We start from the raw sequence: 17,048 nt of genomic DNA, 5'->3' as shown, positions 1-17,048 counted from the left end.
TGTATTAAAGCACCCTCACTAAATTCTGGGAATCTTCCGGATTCTGGAACTGGGCTGGGCATTCATGTCTAAAAATAAACATTTCTTTTAATCTATGAAACACCTTAGAATAGTGTTTACAGCCTGCACTGATGTAGGAGTAAAATACAAGCATACAGCAGCAGCAATACGTATTTTATACAGCAACAAGCCATCACTGCAACTAAGCATAGAGGTTCATGAGAATGTATTGACTTTCAACTGGGGCTCACTTATTTGCTCAACTTTCAACAACACTTCACGGCTGATGTTTTCATGTACCTACGTGTTTCGGGCTGGGTCAGCTGATGCGTGTTAGAGTCATGCTAATGACTAAATTAATGGTTAATTTTCCGTTCATCCAAATGAGTTTACTTTTATAATAGGAGTATACAGGGTTTGACAATGTCATTATCAAACAATGCTACATCATTATACTATTATTTGCTCTGGTGGTTGTGGAGAGTTTCTTATCTCTATTAGTCTGCAACGTTTTACCATTTGTTAAAGCCACACATAATCCGCATTCTAATTGGTATGTTTGAGCCTTTTGGCTCAGAGACACATAGTCATAGGCCACTAGAGTTATGCCATTCGGCGTGGTAGCCCAGGCACACATAGCCATATTTTTCACTTGAGCTATGCCATTCGGCGTGGTAGCCCAGGCACACATAGTCTAATAGGCCACTAAAGGCCAAGCCTTATGGCCCAAAATTACTTAGTCGTGGCATGCATACACTGGTATGTAGGCACACATGTAGCTAACACCACATTAAGTCAGGGACACCCCTTTAAAAAGGGGGTACACTAGTTAACATAGGGCTACACTGCGAGATGCTTAATGCGCCTTATATGCACCTCATGGCAGCCCACAAGTCTAACGGCTAGATCTGGTTGGGGGGAATAATGCGTAGGCAGATCTAGTCCACCAAGACCAAGCCCATTCTCATACTCAAAACTAATAGGTCCTTTAACTCAACCTGCTCATAATCACATCATTATCTATAGGGCACAGATGATTGGTTCCTGCTGAATTAGTAGCCAATGAGCTGCATGCTCAATCTATAAATACATGAGTTAGCATTTGCTTAGCAGTGCAGCGTGCTTCAGAAACCCTCCACCTTCTCCAGCTCCACCTGTATAGATCTGCTACTTGTTATTCATGTACGCTATATTGTACAGCAGCAGCATGTCTTACTTGCTCACAGCAGCATGTCGTGTATGTATTGACAGTAGTAAGTTCCGTACTTGCTCTGCAGCAGCAGCAGCAGCGTAGCAGATCTATTCCGCCAAGACCAAACACATCTACATTGTCATACCCATTACCATGCCAAACACTCTGAGAGTTGTCATGACAGAACTTTGGTGGCTGGTGTCTCTATTTTCACGTTCCGTGTAATAGAATCGCCAATTACTAGGGCACTTTCAACAGGATTCTCAGTGGGTGCGTCACTGAGTGGGGAGAACCTGTTTGATGTTCCAATCGGAACGGAAGAGTGGTGTTTTTCCCTGCAACTAGGCCGCCTCACCATCACCCAATTGCCCTGCTGCACGGGCTCTACAGCCGGAACCAAACAATGTACAGAGTTCACTAAGCTAGTCACATCCAAAACAGTATCTAAAGCCCTTGCATTCTTGCTATCCTCAGTTAAAGTTTGGATGCCTGTCTCTAATTCTGAGATTCTCTCTGAGAGAGCTATACTATGCATGTGACAGGCAGAGCAAGTAACAACAAAAGGAGAGGATGACATGACTCACCCTGTTTGATCCGACTTACAACAGCTGTTTGATGTACTCGAGTCATAGAAAAAGGAGCGTGCGAAAGAAAAAGAACAGTTTGTGGCCCGGATGACAAGCTAACAAGCTAGCGAAATGCTAACGCGCTGTGATAGCAATTTGGATTAAAAGATTAATGCTAGCGTCGTCAGATTAATGTGATAGGTGATATCAGATATATGGTGATGATAAAATAGACACATAATTATAATAAATAAATTTCAAAACAAAGCTCTAAGGAGCTACAGACGCAAACTATTCAGCAGAGAGGAGCAGACTGGAGCAATCGATCAGCAGGAGCAATCCCAATACATCTTCCTTTTTTTTTTTCCTTTTTTTTCTTTGCATTACTCTCAACATTCCACTAAATATCAACATTAAAAATGATAAGCAAAATGCACACATGATTGCAATTATCTGTAAATCTCAGTCTTTTGCAACAGTCTTTCAACATTTCAGATCATTTAAATTTCAGCATGTTTCAATAAGTCTTTCAGGGCACTTTCGTACATGAACAGATCTTCTCAATGGTATCTCAGTTTTTCAGTTTTCAATTTTCAGTTTTCTCTGGTTGCTCTAATTCAGCTGATGAAATAGATGCTGACAATTCCTTCTTAACATAACACCACCTGTTATAGGACCTTGGTTGAATTTGTTCAAGTACGATGCCTTTGTGATTCCAGGTATCAGGGACCCACTTTATATTAAGTGGCCTTAACTACTATGTACTTAAATTAATCATTTGTTACAATGCACTTATTGTGTACATACATGTTTTTACATTGTACTTATATTTTAAAAACACCTGCATGTAATTACATCTGTAATTAATTTCTGTAATTACATTTATAATTACACTGTTGACCCATCCCTTACACCTTACCCCCACCCTTAAACCTACCCATACCACCAAAGCTTACCCTAACCTTACCCGTATCCCACCTCAATAGCAGCAAAAGTGTTTTGCAATTCAATGTGAACCCAATAAGTACATTGTACTTATTTTGTGATGCAAGTACATAGTAGTTAAGGCCACTTAATATAAAGTGGGACCGGTATCAGTTTTGTCTTTAAATCTGACCTCCTCACCAGCACAAAGTTCAGGCAAATGACAGGTTCCTTTATCAAAATAGATCTTTTGTTTAGACTTTTGTTGTTCATTGATTTTTTTTTAACTTTCTTGCTGCCCTCTGTCAAGAGAAGATCCTCAGATATAGGTAAATTAGAACAAAAATGTCCTATCAAAAGATATGCCAGGGAATTTCTTGAGGTGTCTATGATAAGCAAGCAGTCCCATATAAAAACTACTTCCATCATTTCTTGCCTTTATCATCAACCTTTTCACAACTCCAACTGATCTTTCCACAAGTCCATTAGATTGAGAAAAATATGGACTCAACGTCGTATGTCAGAAATCGCAGTCTTTTGAAAAACTAGCATTAAAAGGGTCATGAACTGCATTGTTTTATAATGTTTCCTGGGGTGCACTTATAATGTTAGTATGCTTTTTACATCAAAAATTGTCATAATTTAGAAATAAAAGGCATTTTTCCTACCCTGATTTTAGGAGGCGTGTCTGCTGTGAGACTTCAGCGTAAACACCCACTGCTGTGATTGGCTGACATCTTTCCATTTGAAATTACTCTCTATTACAGCTCTCAAGGTTAACTAATCGTGAAAAGTGGTGCATTACATTTAGATCTATGGCACTATGTTTAGATTGTGGCATGAAAGGTTTCAGAGAAGCCAATCACAGACATGTTGAGTGCATGAAAGCAGTGATCTTGTCATTGCAACTCAATTTCTGCACACTAACGAATGTTTTCATCTTCACCAACAGTGCAAACGTGAGAACGTGAGTGCAAAAGTGAATAAAACGGTAGTTTTGCGTGTGTCAGTCACTGATAAACTCTTGCTGTTTGATTGACAGCTTCAGCGCACGCTGCTCCAGCGATTGTAAAGGAAGCGTTCTTTGATCGCTTTCTTTATATAATTCAATAACCATTAAATAACAGATTATTTTCATCCTACTAAGAGAAATAACACAAGTTGATGTTTAGTCACTGGTTTGATTTACTGACACACAGACTGTGGTGTATTTGATACCATTAATATGTGCATTAAGGTTGTGCCTGAAGGCTTGCCGTTGTTTAGGTATAGGGATGTCCCGATCAGGTTTTTTTGCCCTCGAGTCCGAGTCCGAGTCATTTGATTTTGAGTATCTGCCGATACCGAGTCCCGATCCGATACTTCTATAATACATCAAAAAAAAGAATAAAGAAGAGCGAAAAAAAAAAACAGATCCAGGACGTTCCTTATTTTTTATTTAATTACAAACAGAGCACTTCTGTGAGGTAGCTTGAACAATCAAGTAATAAATAACATAAATTGTTCACTTCACTTCACTTTAGTGCAACAGTAAATATAAAAAAAAGGCTAATATAAAAACAAATATATTTGGTTTGATTTGGGTATGCTGCAGTCTGTGTAATAACTAAAATAATGTTTATATATATCATATTTTCTGGCTAGTTTACTTTAGTTTTTTATAATACACCATACTTTAACCCAAACTGAATAATAAAAAACAAGTTTAAATGGGTAAATCTTCTATTATTATTTTTGATTCTTAATTTTCTTTTCTGTCATACTCAAATTCTTGCTAAAACACATTAGACATGCGTATTGTGTGCATTTTGAACACTTTTTGTGTGAAATTATATTTATTTTGTCCATCAAAAGTGTGCTTTCACTTTAATTACGCGTCAGCAGCGCAGCATGTGTCTCAATCAGCTCCCTAGTTCAGTAGTCAGGACACTGATCAGGGTATCAGCCACATTCACTTTCATTATATACTGATTCACGACCTAGGGAGCTAGGGAGCTGATTGAGACACAGGGATAGACTCGGTGCCGAGACGATCGCGGCACTGCTGCTTACGCGACGCTCCTGCCTGACGCTCGAGCTGCTCCTGCTGCCTGTGTGAATGCATCCGTTGGTTGACATGCACGCTGAAAAAAATATGCGCTACTCACGCGCCGCTTACGCTTGCAGTGTGAAACAGGCCTAACTCTGTGCCACCGCATCACTAGATGTGTTAAAAATAATGAGAATATATACATATATATCCGAGTCCTGATCGGGAGGTAACGTCCGATTCCGATCGAGTCTGAAACCACATGATCGAGCCCGATTTCCGATCACGTGATCGGATCTGGACATCCCTATTTAGGTAGGGTGTCTTCTGCGCATGTCATAACGAAAGAGTTGAGTATGTATACCCTCATGTTCAGTTGGTGTGATACGAGAGAGGATTATAGGGTACTATGTGTCAAAAATGATTGATTTATGGCTCCCATAAAAATATTCCCCCCCACCCCTCCCTCCCACCCCTCCTTCCCTCCGGACTGGACACCTGTTTGGACACCTGTTTTGGCCACCTGTTTTTGTCCTCCCCCCACTACTCCACTACCCCTCCCTACTACCCCCACTAAGGAATTTATGACTGTGTTTTGGACTTTGTGTGTTTTTGAAGTGAAAATGTTTGAAAACGATCAAAAAGTATTCAAAAATGGTGCTTAAACTTTAAAATGTAAAACAGTGTATTGGGGTGACAGGCATAGGTTTTTAAGTGTTGTTTTTATTAAAGAGCGTTATTTCACATATTTAAATGTTTTTAAAAAGACATTAATGAATTGTACAATTAAAACACAAAGGCAATTTAAAATGTTGTTAGATTTTCTGAAACAAAAGTATCAAACAAACAACATTAAGTATATTAAACAATAGTTGTTAAAAGACAAATGGGTTTTTAAAAAGCAAAAACATTTCTAACATTTACTTTTAAAGTTTTTAACAATAAATAATTCTTACGCCCCTCCACGAAACACGTCCTTTCTCTTCGTTGTCAAATTCAGAATAAAGTCAGAATGGTGCGTGAAAACGCTCCCGAGTCTCCGCCCCTAACACGCCTCCAAACATCAACGTCATCCGCCCCTAACAGGCCCACCTCAATGCCGAAAGATAGAATGTATATTTAAAAAAAGGACATTAATTAATTAAACAGGTGATTTTAACAAAAGTATCAAACAAACGCATTATCATTAAGTATATTAAATAGTGTTGTTAAAAGGCAAATGACTTAAAAAGCAAAAACATTCTTACGCCACTCCGCGAAACGCGTCCTTTCTCTTCGTTGTCAGATGCGAAATGAAGTCAGAACAGGGCGTGAAAACACTCCCGAGTCTCCGCCCCTATCACTCCTCCAAACATCGACGTCAGACTCATCCCTAACACGCCCACCTCAATGCCGAAAGATAGAATGAAATTTAAAAAAAGGACATTAATTAATTAAACACAAGATTTTAACAAAAGTATCAAACAAACGCATTATCATTAAGTATATTAAATAGTGTTGTTAAAAGACAAATGACTTAAAAAGCAAAAACATTTCTAACAATAAATATTTCTTACTGCTCTGTGAAACACATCCTTTCTCTGCGTCGTCAGATACAGAATGAAGTCAGAACGGTGAGTGAAAACATCTCCGCCCCTAACACACCTCCAAACATCGACGTCAGACGCATCCCTAACACACCCCTCAACATCGTCTGAGAGTGGAGGCGCGTATTTAAATGATAATAAAATAAGTCTTATAAATAATAATGTTTTAATGGTCTTAGCTCACTACGTATGTGTACAGGTCTAACACTTTAACGTATCAAAGATTTATCACACACACACACACACACACACACACACACACATAGATAATTACATATAGATAATTATTTTCCTATTGATGTCCTCAGAATTGTTTTATTGTAGGGGTGCCTGTTGAGTTCGCACAGAGGTTAAGGAAGGACGGGGTTCAGTGACCCCTGACAAGATGTAAGACGATCGCGCGCATGCACCTACGCACATACACCTACGCACATACATACCTGCGGAGTCCTGGTGATGTTTTGAGCGGGATGCTGCCTAGTGTGTTTATGATACAGATAATGATCGCACCACGCAGCGTTAAAGAGAAGGCTGAAAGGATCGTTTGATCATAAGAGCATACGCTCTAATGTGTAAATGAGCAGCAAGTTTGAGCGGGAGAGGATGCGTTTTTTTCTCAGCCTCATGTAATTTGATGCATCAATTAATAAATAGTAGTGGTGTAACATATCGTATTATAATATTATCAGAAATGTCACGCTGGGAATGGGGGCCCTACTCCTCTACAACATGTAAAGATATAGAATAGAGCTACACTAAGAGATTTTAAAAAGGTTTAAGGTTTTTGACACAGTAGGTGACAGCTCAGAAGACAACCCAGAACTTTATGACCTTATATCAGAAACGCCCCTCAGTCCGGTTAGATTTAAAAAAATGCCAGAAAAATGCCATTTACAGCAAAGATTCGACAGGAGCTACCACGGCGCATTATCCAATCGTCGTTGTTAGGATGGCTGCTAATAACATCGGTGAGTACTCTATTTTATAAGTAGAGCATGCACATACATGTTTTGGACTATCTTAATTTCAATGTTTTTTTAATATCATAGATGTGAATGAAGAGGTTCTTTATTTCGACGAAGGACTAGATCTTATTCTGGATGAAATAAGTAAGTATCATTTCGCTCTCCATTTAAAAAAAAAAAAAAAAAAAAAAGATTAATAAATAGTCTATTAAATAATGTGTTTTTTTCTTTTCTTTTTTCTCAGTTGATGATGTGTTTCTTAGGGGTGCTGCGGTTCATGATGTCTTGCAAGGTAGTCATATGGACAAACAATTTGTTCTTTTCAATACTATCGAGAGATTTTTCTATTGTTCATAAGCATAGCTTGTAATTTTCTCAACAGAAGAATTAGTGTCGATTGAATTCCCCGCCAGCGACTATGAGCAGCCAATCTCCATCAGAGGCCCTGAAAACAACGCCTCCAACATACCTCCACCTCCTCCTCCCAAAAAAACAGTTGGCGAGAAGCGTTGTGACTCTGTCCCAACGCATTCGCAACAGGGCACCGGGGTGATCGCGTCTACCAGACCTGTGTCAGGGCGCGGAGAAAAGCGACTCCGAGAGGTGTACGGAGAACAAGCAGTACCTTTACCTACACAATACAACGGAGATGGTGACGATGCCATCCCGTCCACATCAGGATGTGGGAGGAAGAGGCTTAGGGAGGTCTACGGAAGTGACCGTCCTCTGCCAAAAGAAGGATGTTTAAGCACGTTGGAGGATATAGGTAAGACGATGGACTATATATATATATATATATATATATATTACGCATGATACATTTAATAAATAAACTTTAAATTGTATTTACAGACCAAGATTATGACGAGAGAGGTCTAACATTATACGTGGAATCCCAGGAGGAGGCTTGCAACAATTTCGATTCTGACTCAAGCTCGGATGAGGACGATACAGGACCACAACTCAGCTATTCTATGATGAACAAGATCAACCGAAATTTTAAACGAATTTTGAATTTAGCTTGTCTGCCTTTATCATATCAAGAGGTCGAAGAGATTGTACGCTCTTCACAGACCGATGTGATATCCATCCTACAGAACATAATAGCGTGTCAACAACAGCACACCATTGCCCTAAGCCATGCAGCCGATTTCTGGATGAACGCGCATAATCAGCTTCTGGATGAAAACAGACAACTGCAGAATACGCTCTCAGAAGTAAGGGGAGAACAACAGCTTTCCGTTGTTGCGTTAAGTCTAATGTCTGAACGCTTAAATATCATTCAAAGGGTGTTATTGGATTTACAAAATATCATTATGGGGAGGGATAGATGATGATGATGAGATAATACTTAATTCTACATGTTGACTTTTGTTTTTGTTATGATAATTTTGCATGCATGTGTTTAAATGTTTGTTTTATAATCTGAAAGTCATTCGCTATTTTTGGTACCAATGGTATGCTATTTACTGATATTATACATTGTGCCATATATTTTGATATGTATTTTGTAACTTCTAACGTTTTATAATTGTGTGTGGTGAAGGCGGAGCAAGCGTTTGTTTCTAAGAGAGAGAGAAAAAATAATAAATAAATAAAAAAACAAAAATGACTTCTAAAAGGTGTCGCGATGATTCACATCATACTGATGACGATGATAATGAACAAATAGTATTAAGACCTAGAACAAATGATGAACAGATACGTACATTAATGAGAGATCAACTACAAATGTTGATGGCCACGGGTGAAAATACACCTGTCAGCCTAGAACGTCTCATAAACGAACAAAATGAATGGTTAGAAATGTCTACGGATGATAATGAAAATGATCAGATAGGGCATGGTTCAGTTAGCCAGACAAATGACGATACTTTGGAGCGTAATATGGAACTGAGTGATGATGAAATTCGTAGGTTCGTAACAGAAGGAGGTAATGTAGAAGACTATATCATAACGCCGCGTCAAAGATTTAATGGGGTAGAAATTCAAAGAACCCTAAATTTCAGGGAGATTAGGGCAACTACTGATCTGGCGGCATATAACATCTTACTACACAATGCGTTAAATGAAATTGTATCATTATCCAGATTGCTGGCTGGTGAGACGGGATATATTAATGTGACTCTCAGAGGGAGAGTCTTCCTGCCCCCATTAACGCAGTTTTAACACCTGATAATAACCACAATCCAGACTTATTCATAGATCAGATCGAACGTTCCATGCAAAGCAACGAAACTGTGTGCAATGATGCGCAATTGATTCTTAAAGTGTCTATCGTAAGAGATAAACAGGGCGGAGGACGTAGGAAATTATCAGATTTGGCTCATAATGAAGTCATAAGAAGGAATAAAATGAACTTATTCTGCCCCGTAAATGTCGAAGACAATATGTGCTTTAGTTACTGTTTAGCACATTTCATGAATCCTAAATCCACCGATCAGGAATTTAAAAAAATAGGGGCCGATATACACAGAGATGCGGGGTACACCCCACAAAGGATGATAGGTTTTAATGATATTTCTGTTTTTGAACGGCACTTGGGGTTTGAAAATCGTTGTCTTTCATAGGGATTGGTCTGGAAATTTAGAAGTGCATAAAAACTATGATGCACTACATCCAAAGACTGTTCATCTATATATTCATGAAGACCATTACTATCTTATAAAAAATTTGAAAGCCTTTCTAGGATCTAGTTACGTATGCGAATTCTGCTATAAAGGCTTTGATGACCGGAGACTCCATAAATGCAAATTTGCATGTAACGTGTGTAACAGCTCGGATTGTCACTCCTATCCCAAGAGTTATAGACAATGCGCAGAATGTCTCAGATATTGCAAATCTAACTTCTGTTACGACACGCATAAACAATCACACATATCAGGTGAAAAATCACAGTGTGATGTTATAAAATATTGTGACAAATGCTGTAGATTGTACCGTTTAACAAATAAGAACAAAAAACACAAGTGCGCGCCCTCTAAATGCGTGCATTGCAAGGAAACTTTGGTGGATGGTGCCAAACACATCTGTTTCATTCAACCTATCAAATTGGATGAACATGATGATAAATACATATATTATGACCTTGAGACAATGCACACAGATGGAAGACACGTGGCAAACTACGCATGTGCTATAACTCACAGCGGAGATGAGTTCACAGCAGAAGGCACAAATTGTGTGGAGCTTATGATTAAGCATTTTAGACGACCAAAATATGCTAATTACACATTTATTGCACACAATGCCTCTGCATTCGACGCTCATATACTGCCGGAATATTTTACCAGAGTAGGTCTAGCACCAAAAATTATAATGCAGGGATATAAAATCATTTTCATGTATGACTCTGTTTTGAAACAGCGTTACATAGACAGCTTCAGCTTCCTCCCGATGGGCTTGTCTAAAACCACCTCTGCCTTCGACCTCAACATAGGTGAAAAAGGATTCTTCCCCCATCACTTCAACAGACCTGAGAATGTGAATTATGTGGGGCCGTATCCTTCTAAACATTTCTACGGATATAACACGATGAGTAACTCCGATCGCGAGAGATTTGATGAGTGTTATAATTCTTTACAAAACAGAATTTTCGATTTCAGACGTGAACTAGGATTTTACTGCCGGAATGACGTAATTATCCTGCGACAGGCATGTATGAAGTTCAGAGACGAGTTCATGAATTGCGCGCAGATTGACCCTTTCAAATGTACGACACTGGCAGGAACTTGCATGAAAGTCTTTAAGACGAACTACCTATGCAGAGATACTTTGGCATTAACACATAACAACGCGTACATTAATCAGTTCAAGACGTACTCCAATGCGTCGATACAATGGTTAGAGTACATCAAAGAAAGTCGTGATGTTTGTCGTGACGTGCGTCACGCGCTGAATTATGGTGAAGTTCAGTTTGGTCCATTCCATCTCGATGGATATTATGAAAATAATAACCATAAAGTGGCATTAGAATATTTAGGGTGTTTTTTTCACGCTCATTATTGTAAATTTAAACCCGATGATGTCCATCCTCTGCATAAAGTGACATTCGAAAATCTCAGGCGACAGACTGAAAACAGGCTTCAAACACTGCGTGACGTGTATTCCTTGGACGTAGTTTCAATCTGGGAATGTGAATGGGAGCGAGCGAAAAAAGACGATCCGTCAGTTATGAAATTTATGGAAAAATATGAAGCGCCCGAAAGACTAAAACCATGAGATGCGTTGTTTGGGGGAAGGACAAACGCATTTAAGGTCTATCACAAAATCACAGAGGATCAGAAAATTCATTATTACGATTTTACTTCCTTATATCCCCACGTGCAATCATGTAAAACAAACCCCATAGGACACCCAACCATAATTTTTAAAGACTTTGGCCCTATTGATGAATACTTTGGTCTAATTAAGGCGACAGTGCTGCCCCCTAGAGGCCTCTATCATCCTGTGCTCCCTTTCAGAACCCGTCAGAAGTTAATGTTCACTCTGTGTCGTACGTGCGCGGAGGAAGAGAATCAAGCACAATGCAGTCACACAGACGAACAAAGAGCGATAAGTGGATGTTGGGTTTCCGTCGAGCTATCGCGAGCCATCAAACATGGCTATGTCGTATTGAAAATAGACGAAGTCTGGCACTTTCAACAGAAGTCAGACACATTATTCACTGACTACGTTAAAACATTCCTCAAACACAAACAAGAGGCGTCGGGGTTTCCAGCACACGTAGTCACAGAGACTGACAAACAGGCTTATATTGAATCGTATCTCTTAAAAGAGGGAATCGAATTGAACATTGACAAAATTGCTCACAATCAAGCAAAACGAGCCACAAGCAAGCTAATTCTTAATTCTTTGTGGGGGAGATTCTGTCTTCGCGAGCAATTGCCAATAACAGAGCTGGTGAGTGAACCGGAGGACTTTGCACGGTTTATATTCAGGAACGGTTATGTGATAAAACATTTCTCGTTTGTGTCGGATTCAGTAGCTCTAATACAATGGACATACACTGACAAGCTAGCTTGCACTACTCGTGACGTCAGTGTGTTCATAGGAGCCTTCACGACAGCATATGCGCGTTTGGAGCTTTATGATTTATTGGATAAATTAGGCGAACGGGTCATTTATGCAGATACAGACAGTACGATTTTCCTGTCTAAAACGAATGACTGGATGCCTGAGACCGGATCTTTTCTGGGTGATCTTACAGATGAACTGGATCCTCACGATCATATAGAAGAATTCGCTTCGGCAGGACCTAAAAGTTACGGCTTTAGAACTGCGAAAGGGAAAGTATGTCTCAAGGCTAAAGGCATTACACTCAATGCTGAGAACGCACAAATAGTTACGCTGCAAAGTCTGATAGGGCTGATTCAGAATTATGTGAAATCACGTGACACGACGCGCCTGCTAGTGCACACTGATACCATTGTGCGTAATAAGACAAAGCTGACATTACACAATAGATCAAACTTTAAAAGCTTCAGAGTCGTTTACAACAAACGCGTGCTCTTGCCTGATTATACCACATTACCTTATGGATTCTAACAATATTGTGAATCATTGTAATATGGATGATGCTGAGGACTTTGATTTTAGATTGCGTCATCCTTTTGGCACTATTGTATCTGGACCTAGTAACAGTGGTAAAATGTATTTTGTGAAAACTTTGATGTATAATTCACACAGGATGTGTTCTGTAAAATTTGATAGATATGTTTTCATATATGCATGCTGGCAACCGATTTATGATGAATTAATGCATATGTTTGATATTAAATTTATTGATGGTTTACCTGAATCCCTGAATGATGATTCTTTATTTCCTGCCAATAAGAAGACCCTTCTTGTAATTGACGACCTGATGGATCATGCGTCTTCTAACGATGAAATTGCTCGACTCTTTACGCAGTACATACATCACAGGTCCATTTCAGCGTTATTTCTAATACAAAACCTGTATTTCCAGGGGAAGAGTACTCGTACTATTAGTCTCAACGCTAGTTATTTAATTATTTTTAAAAACCCACGAGATAAACAACAAATACGTTTTTTAGGGAGACAAATGTACCCCGGAGAGTCTAAGTTTTTTTATAAACGCATATAAAGACGCTACCGGGCGTCCCTATGGATATTTACTAATAGACTATAAAACAGATACACCTGAGAAATTTCGACTCAGAACAGATTTACTGTCGGAGTATCCTGTAGTGTACGTGCAGAAAAGGAAACGGTGAGACGTTATGAGTTCGAGACTATCCAGAAACCTACCTCTGTTAAAAGCTCTATATAAAGCGAGTCCTAAACAGAGACATCTTATTTTACAATCAGCTTCTGACGAATTTGTTCTTTCGCTGTGTGAGGTAGCTCTTAATATTCTTCACGGCATAATACCATTAACACCTGGTCAGCACAGAAGATTAAAAAAGAGAAAAAACGAGATTAAATACGTAGCTAATAAAAAAATTAATGTCAAGAGAAAAAGGCGTATGATTAATCAAAGAGGTGGATTTCTTCTACCCCTCTTAAGTGTGGCCATTCCATTTATTTCTAGTTTGATAACATCTAGACAATAAGTATGGACCATGCTGAAAAAATGTATGTAGTGTCTAAACAGCAGATGGATAAATTGAGGATGGGACAACCCCGTGAGTCTATCCACAATGTTGTGGAAAATAGCTTGGATAACACTATACGGAATATATTACAGAGGGACGATCTGGATTCACACGAAAAAGCTAAACTTTATACTAATGCTTTACAGAGGTTTTTAAATTTAGTGAAGCATGGTGATGTAAGGACTTAGCCTATTTATTAGCTCAATTTAATTGTTACAGGGAATAAGAATTGAATCAACTGTAAATGATTCACTGTAAATGATTCAGGATTAATATTTAACACTTCATCAATTATTCGTCCAGCGAAAATTGAGGTTAGAGTATTTTACCAATTCTGGATAAAATATTATTCTGCGGCCAACAGTAACAATATTTTATTATGATTATTGTTATTATTGTAATTATTATATTATAAGCAAGAGGTAACTTGATCTTTGAGTTTAAGACAGTAATTTGATACACAGCACAAGAAACTCGTATATGTGAAAATCAAAACAAGATTTATTGACTACTTCTAATGATTACAGGAAACTAAGGCTAAACACACACACACACACACATACATACATGCACACATACATTCGCGGAGTTGATGAGTTATGAAAAGTCCCAAGTTCAGTGCTAACTTTACTCATAACCTGAGGAAAATCACAAAAGCAGAGCTTTGGCTTGATTCTTTAGGTTTAAAGGAGTTTCACCAGTTTCCAGCAAGAGAGAGAGAAGTTTGCTTGTACCTGCGTTTGCTGTGACAGCTGAGGTAATCGGGTTGTTCCGTGACTCGTGTACAGCGGAATCCCGTTCTGGATTGGCTGTCTTTCAGGTGACGTCTTCTCGGGAAAGCCCTGTGGGTTGCGCGGAAGCTTTGAAGGATGCTGCTGGCTGAGCGTCTGGCTTGAGCGGCTCTCTTCTTGGGAGACTTTGGTCAGATATTTCACGAAGTGTTTTGGAGTCTGGATGTGACGGCTGTCGAATGATCAGCGGCGCAGCTCGTGGTTGAAGTCGGGTGTTCGATGGAAAATCAGCCCCGGTCAATCAGTTATCAATGACCCATGCGACTTTTCCGCCGTGGTCAAAGTAGCGGTGTTTCGGCTACCGGCTTCTGACCGATTTCGAGCGATTTCTGACCGACTTCTGGCTTCCAGCTTCTGACATTAGCTTGTTCGGACAGCATAGTTTTAAGGGAGCGATCCTCCAATGAGACGTTGCTACGGAGATTAGACACGCCTCGTCTATTGTCTATTGATCACATCGCGTGATATCTGCAGAACATTCTCCTGTTTTATTAACAACAATAGAAAGTTTCTTAATATTTTCCTGATACTGAATTTCAATGTTTAATTCACACAGAATTACAGAGAATTATAAATTCTGCATTTAGAACTCAAACATGGCACATTTCTTACACACATATTACTAGACTGACCTAATTAAAACAATGATTACAATAATGCATTTGAAGAAAACCCACATATTGAATACATTGAATAGACATGTTAGTAATTACATCATGGCATGTATTATTCTGTATATAGTTAATACTTTAAGTAATCGACAATTGTCCCTTTTGAGATTCAAGATTGAGTCCTTAAGCATAGTTTAAACTTTGACCGGAGTCACGAGTGACCGGGTCATGATGGACGGTCAACACAAGGGAGGTATTGATAGGACAGATTCGTTTTTAAATCCGTTGATGGGTCTTTTCCTATTCCGTCCGATAATACAAGAGGGTTTTGTGAGAGAATCAATAGATTTAATGTGATCAGATCCACGTGATGGGTTCTGATTAGTTTATTGCTGATGAGCTAAGAAGTCCTTTAGACAGAGTCCTTTGTTAAAAGAAGTCACGTCATCACTTCAGGAAATGGATCTTTTGGACCAAATGAAGCTTTGTTCAATCATGCCTCTGGCTGATGAAGCCATTTGGTAACGTCTGTCGAACGAGTCCCTACAGAGTCCCCCTTTTGCTTGGCGAGGTTCCTGGTGCGAACGTCGGCAGGCACTGGAACAAGAGGCAGAGAGAGAGAACAGACAAACACAAAACACAAACAACGCTTCCCTCACTTGGCTGAATCCTGGTGAAGGACTTGGGTATCTTGGAGTAAACGGGTTAGGAACACTTCAACTAACATAGGGGCGTACTGTTTAAGATCAGTTGTGATTGGGTGGTTTCGACTAATCTAATTGTCAGTGGTTCGACGAGGAGGTAGAGGCGTAATTTCAATCAGGTTGGTTGAGTTCTCGGGTTCAGGTTCTTGGTCAGTTCTATCACGTCGGAAAATGCGCGGAACGCCCGACGTGCATCTATCAAAAGACTCTTGCACGGCATTCATTCGCTTGTGCAGGATGAAGGCCAGTGTCAAGGTCACAATATATCCTACAACAGTAGAGATGCAAAGTGCTGTGTCAGCAGCAGACCAAGACCGAATGAATGACACGCCAGCGGGCGGAAGGCGAGCTATAGCTTCTAAGGCTGTATCAACAGGAGTCAGATCAATAAGTTGTGTTCCTTCCTCCCTGATCCTTTCTTCCAATTCCGGATCGAGGACGAAGGAATGCTGTTTGAAGAACGGTGAGATTTCAAGTTCCGCCTGGTACTCATCGTCGCCAAGGTGATACAATGCAAGATCGTCTATGTGGAGGATCGAGCCCTTAGGGACACTGATCCAGAGGGTTTGGTTAGGCAGAATGATGCGCGTGGCAGTATCGTGTTGATCATAGGTAAGGGTAGCGGTACGTGCAGGGGTGTTGACTAACCATCGGTTTCCTATGATTTCGGCTTGCGTTGCCTCGACTTGAGACCATGGTGTAGCTTCAGCGGGGCAGCTAGTGTCGGGTCTAATTGATTCTAGGCCGCAGATGCCCTCGGTATTGTCGCGGACGAATGGTTTACTTGGGCAAAGGTAATGAATGTCTTTAGTGAGCGTACACATTTTTAGGTTTGGGGCTAGATACAACTGTTCGTTGTTATCATGGTACGCCACGACCTCAGGGGTGTGTATTTTGACATAGGTGTTCCCTTGCCAAAATCCGACGTTAACAACGTCTTTGAGCCGGTAAATATTGTTTGAGTCGATAATGGGCAAACTGAGGAGGAAGGCCAAGTCGCCGGTTTCTGGGCTTACATATAGGGGAATAGCGCTACCCAGGGAAAAAGCGAGATGGGTTTGCA

General features: G+C 39.8%; 1 protein-coding gene across 1 annotated transcript; it reads left to right on the top strand.

Moving 5' to 3' along the window:
* Window positions 1–7,246: 7,246 nt before the first annotated feature.
* On the top strand, window positions 7,247–13,253 carry LOC125262163. The gene is made up of 7 exons (XM_048180715.1): window positions 7,247–7,265; window positions 7,347–7,406; window positions 7,507–7,554; window positions 7,645–8,028; window positions 8,115–8,479; window positions 10,629–10,800; window positions 13,231–13,253. The coding sequence occupies exons 1-7, from the start codon at window positions 7,247–7,249 to the stop codon at window positions 13,251–13,253; spliced, it is 1,071 nt and encodes a 356-aa protein (XP_048036672.1).
* The last annotated feature ends 3,795 nt before the right edge of the window (window positions 13,254–17,048 follow it).

The sequence above is a fragment of the Megalobrama amblycephala genome, unplaced genomic scaffold (genome assembly GCF_018812025.1).
Source record: "Megalobrama amblycephala isolate DHTTF-2021 unplaced genomic scaffold, ASM1881202v1 scaffold775, whole genome shotgun sequence".
NCBI classification, from domain to species: domain Eukaryota; kingdom Metazoa; phylum Chordata; class Actinopteri; order Cypriniformes; family Xenocyprididae; genus Megalobrama; species Megalobrama amblycephala.
The sequence above is the reverse complement of the archived record's forward strand: the minus strand, read 5'-3'. Positions and strand labels throughout refer to the sequence as shown.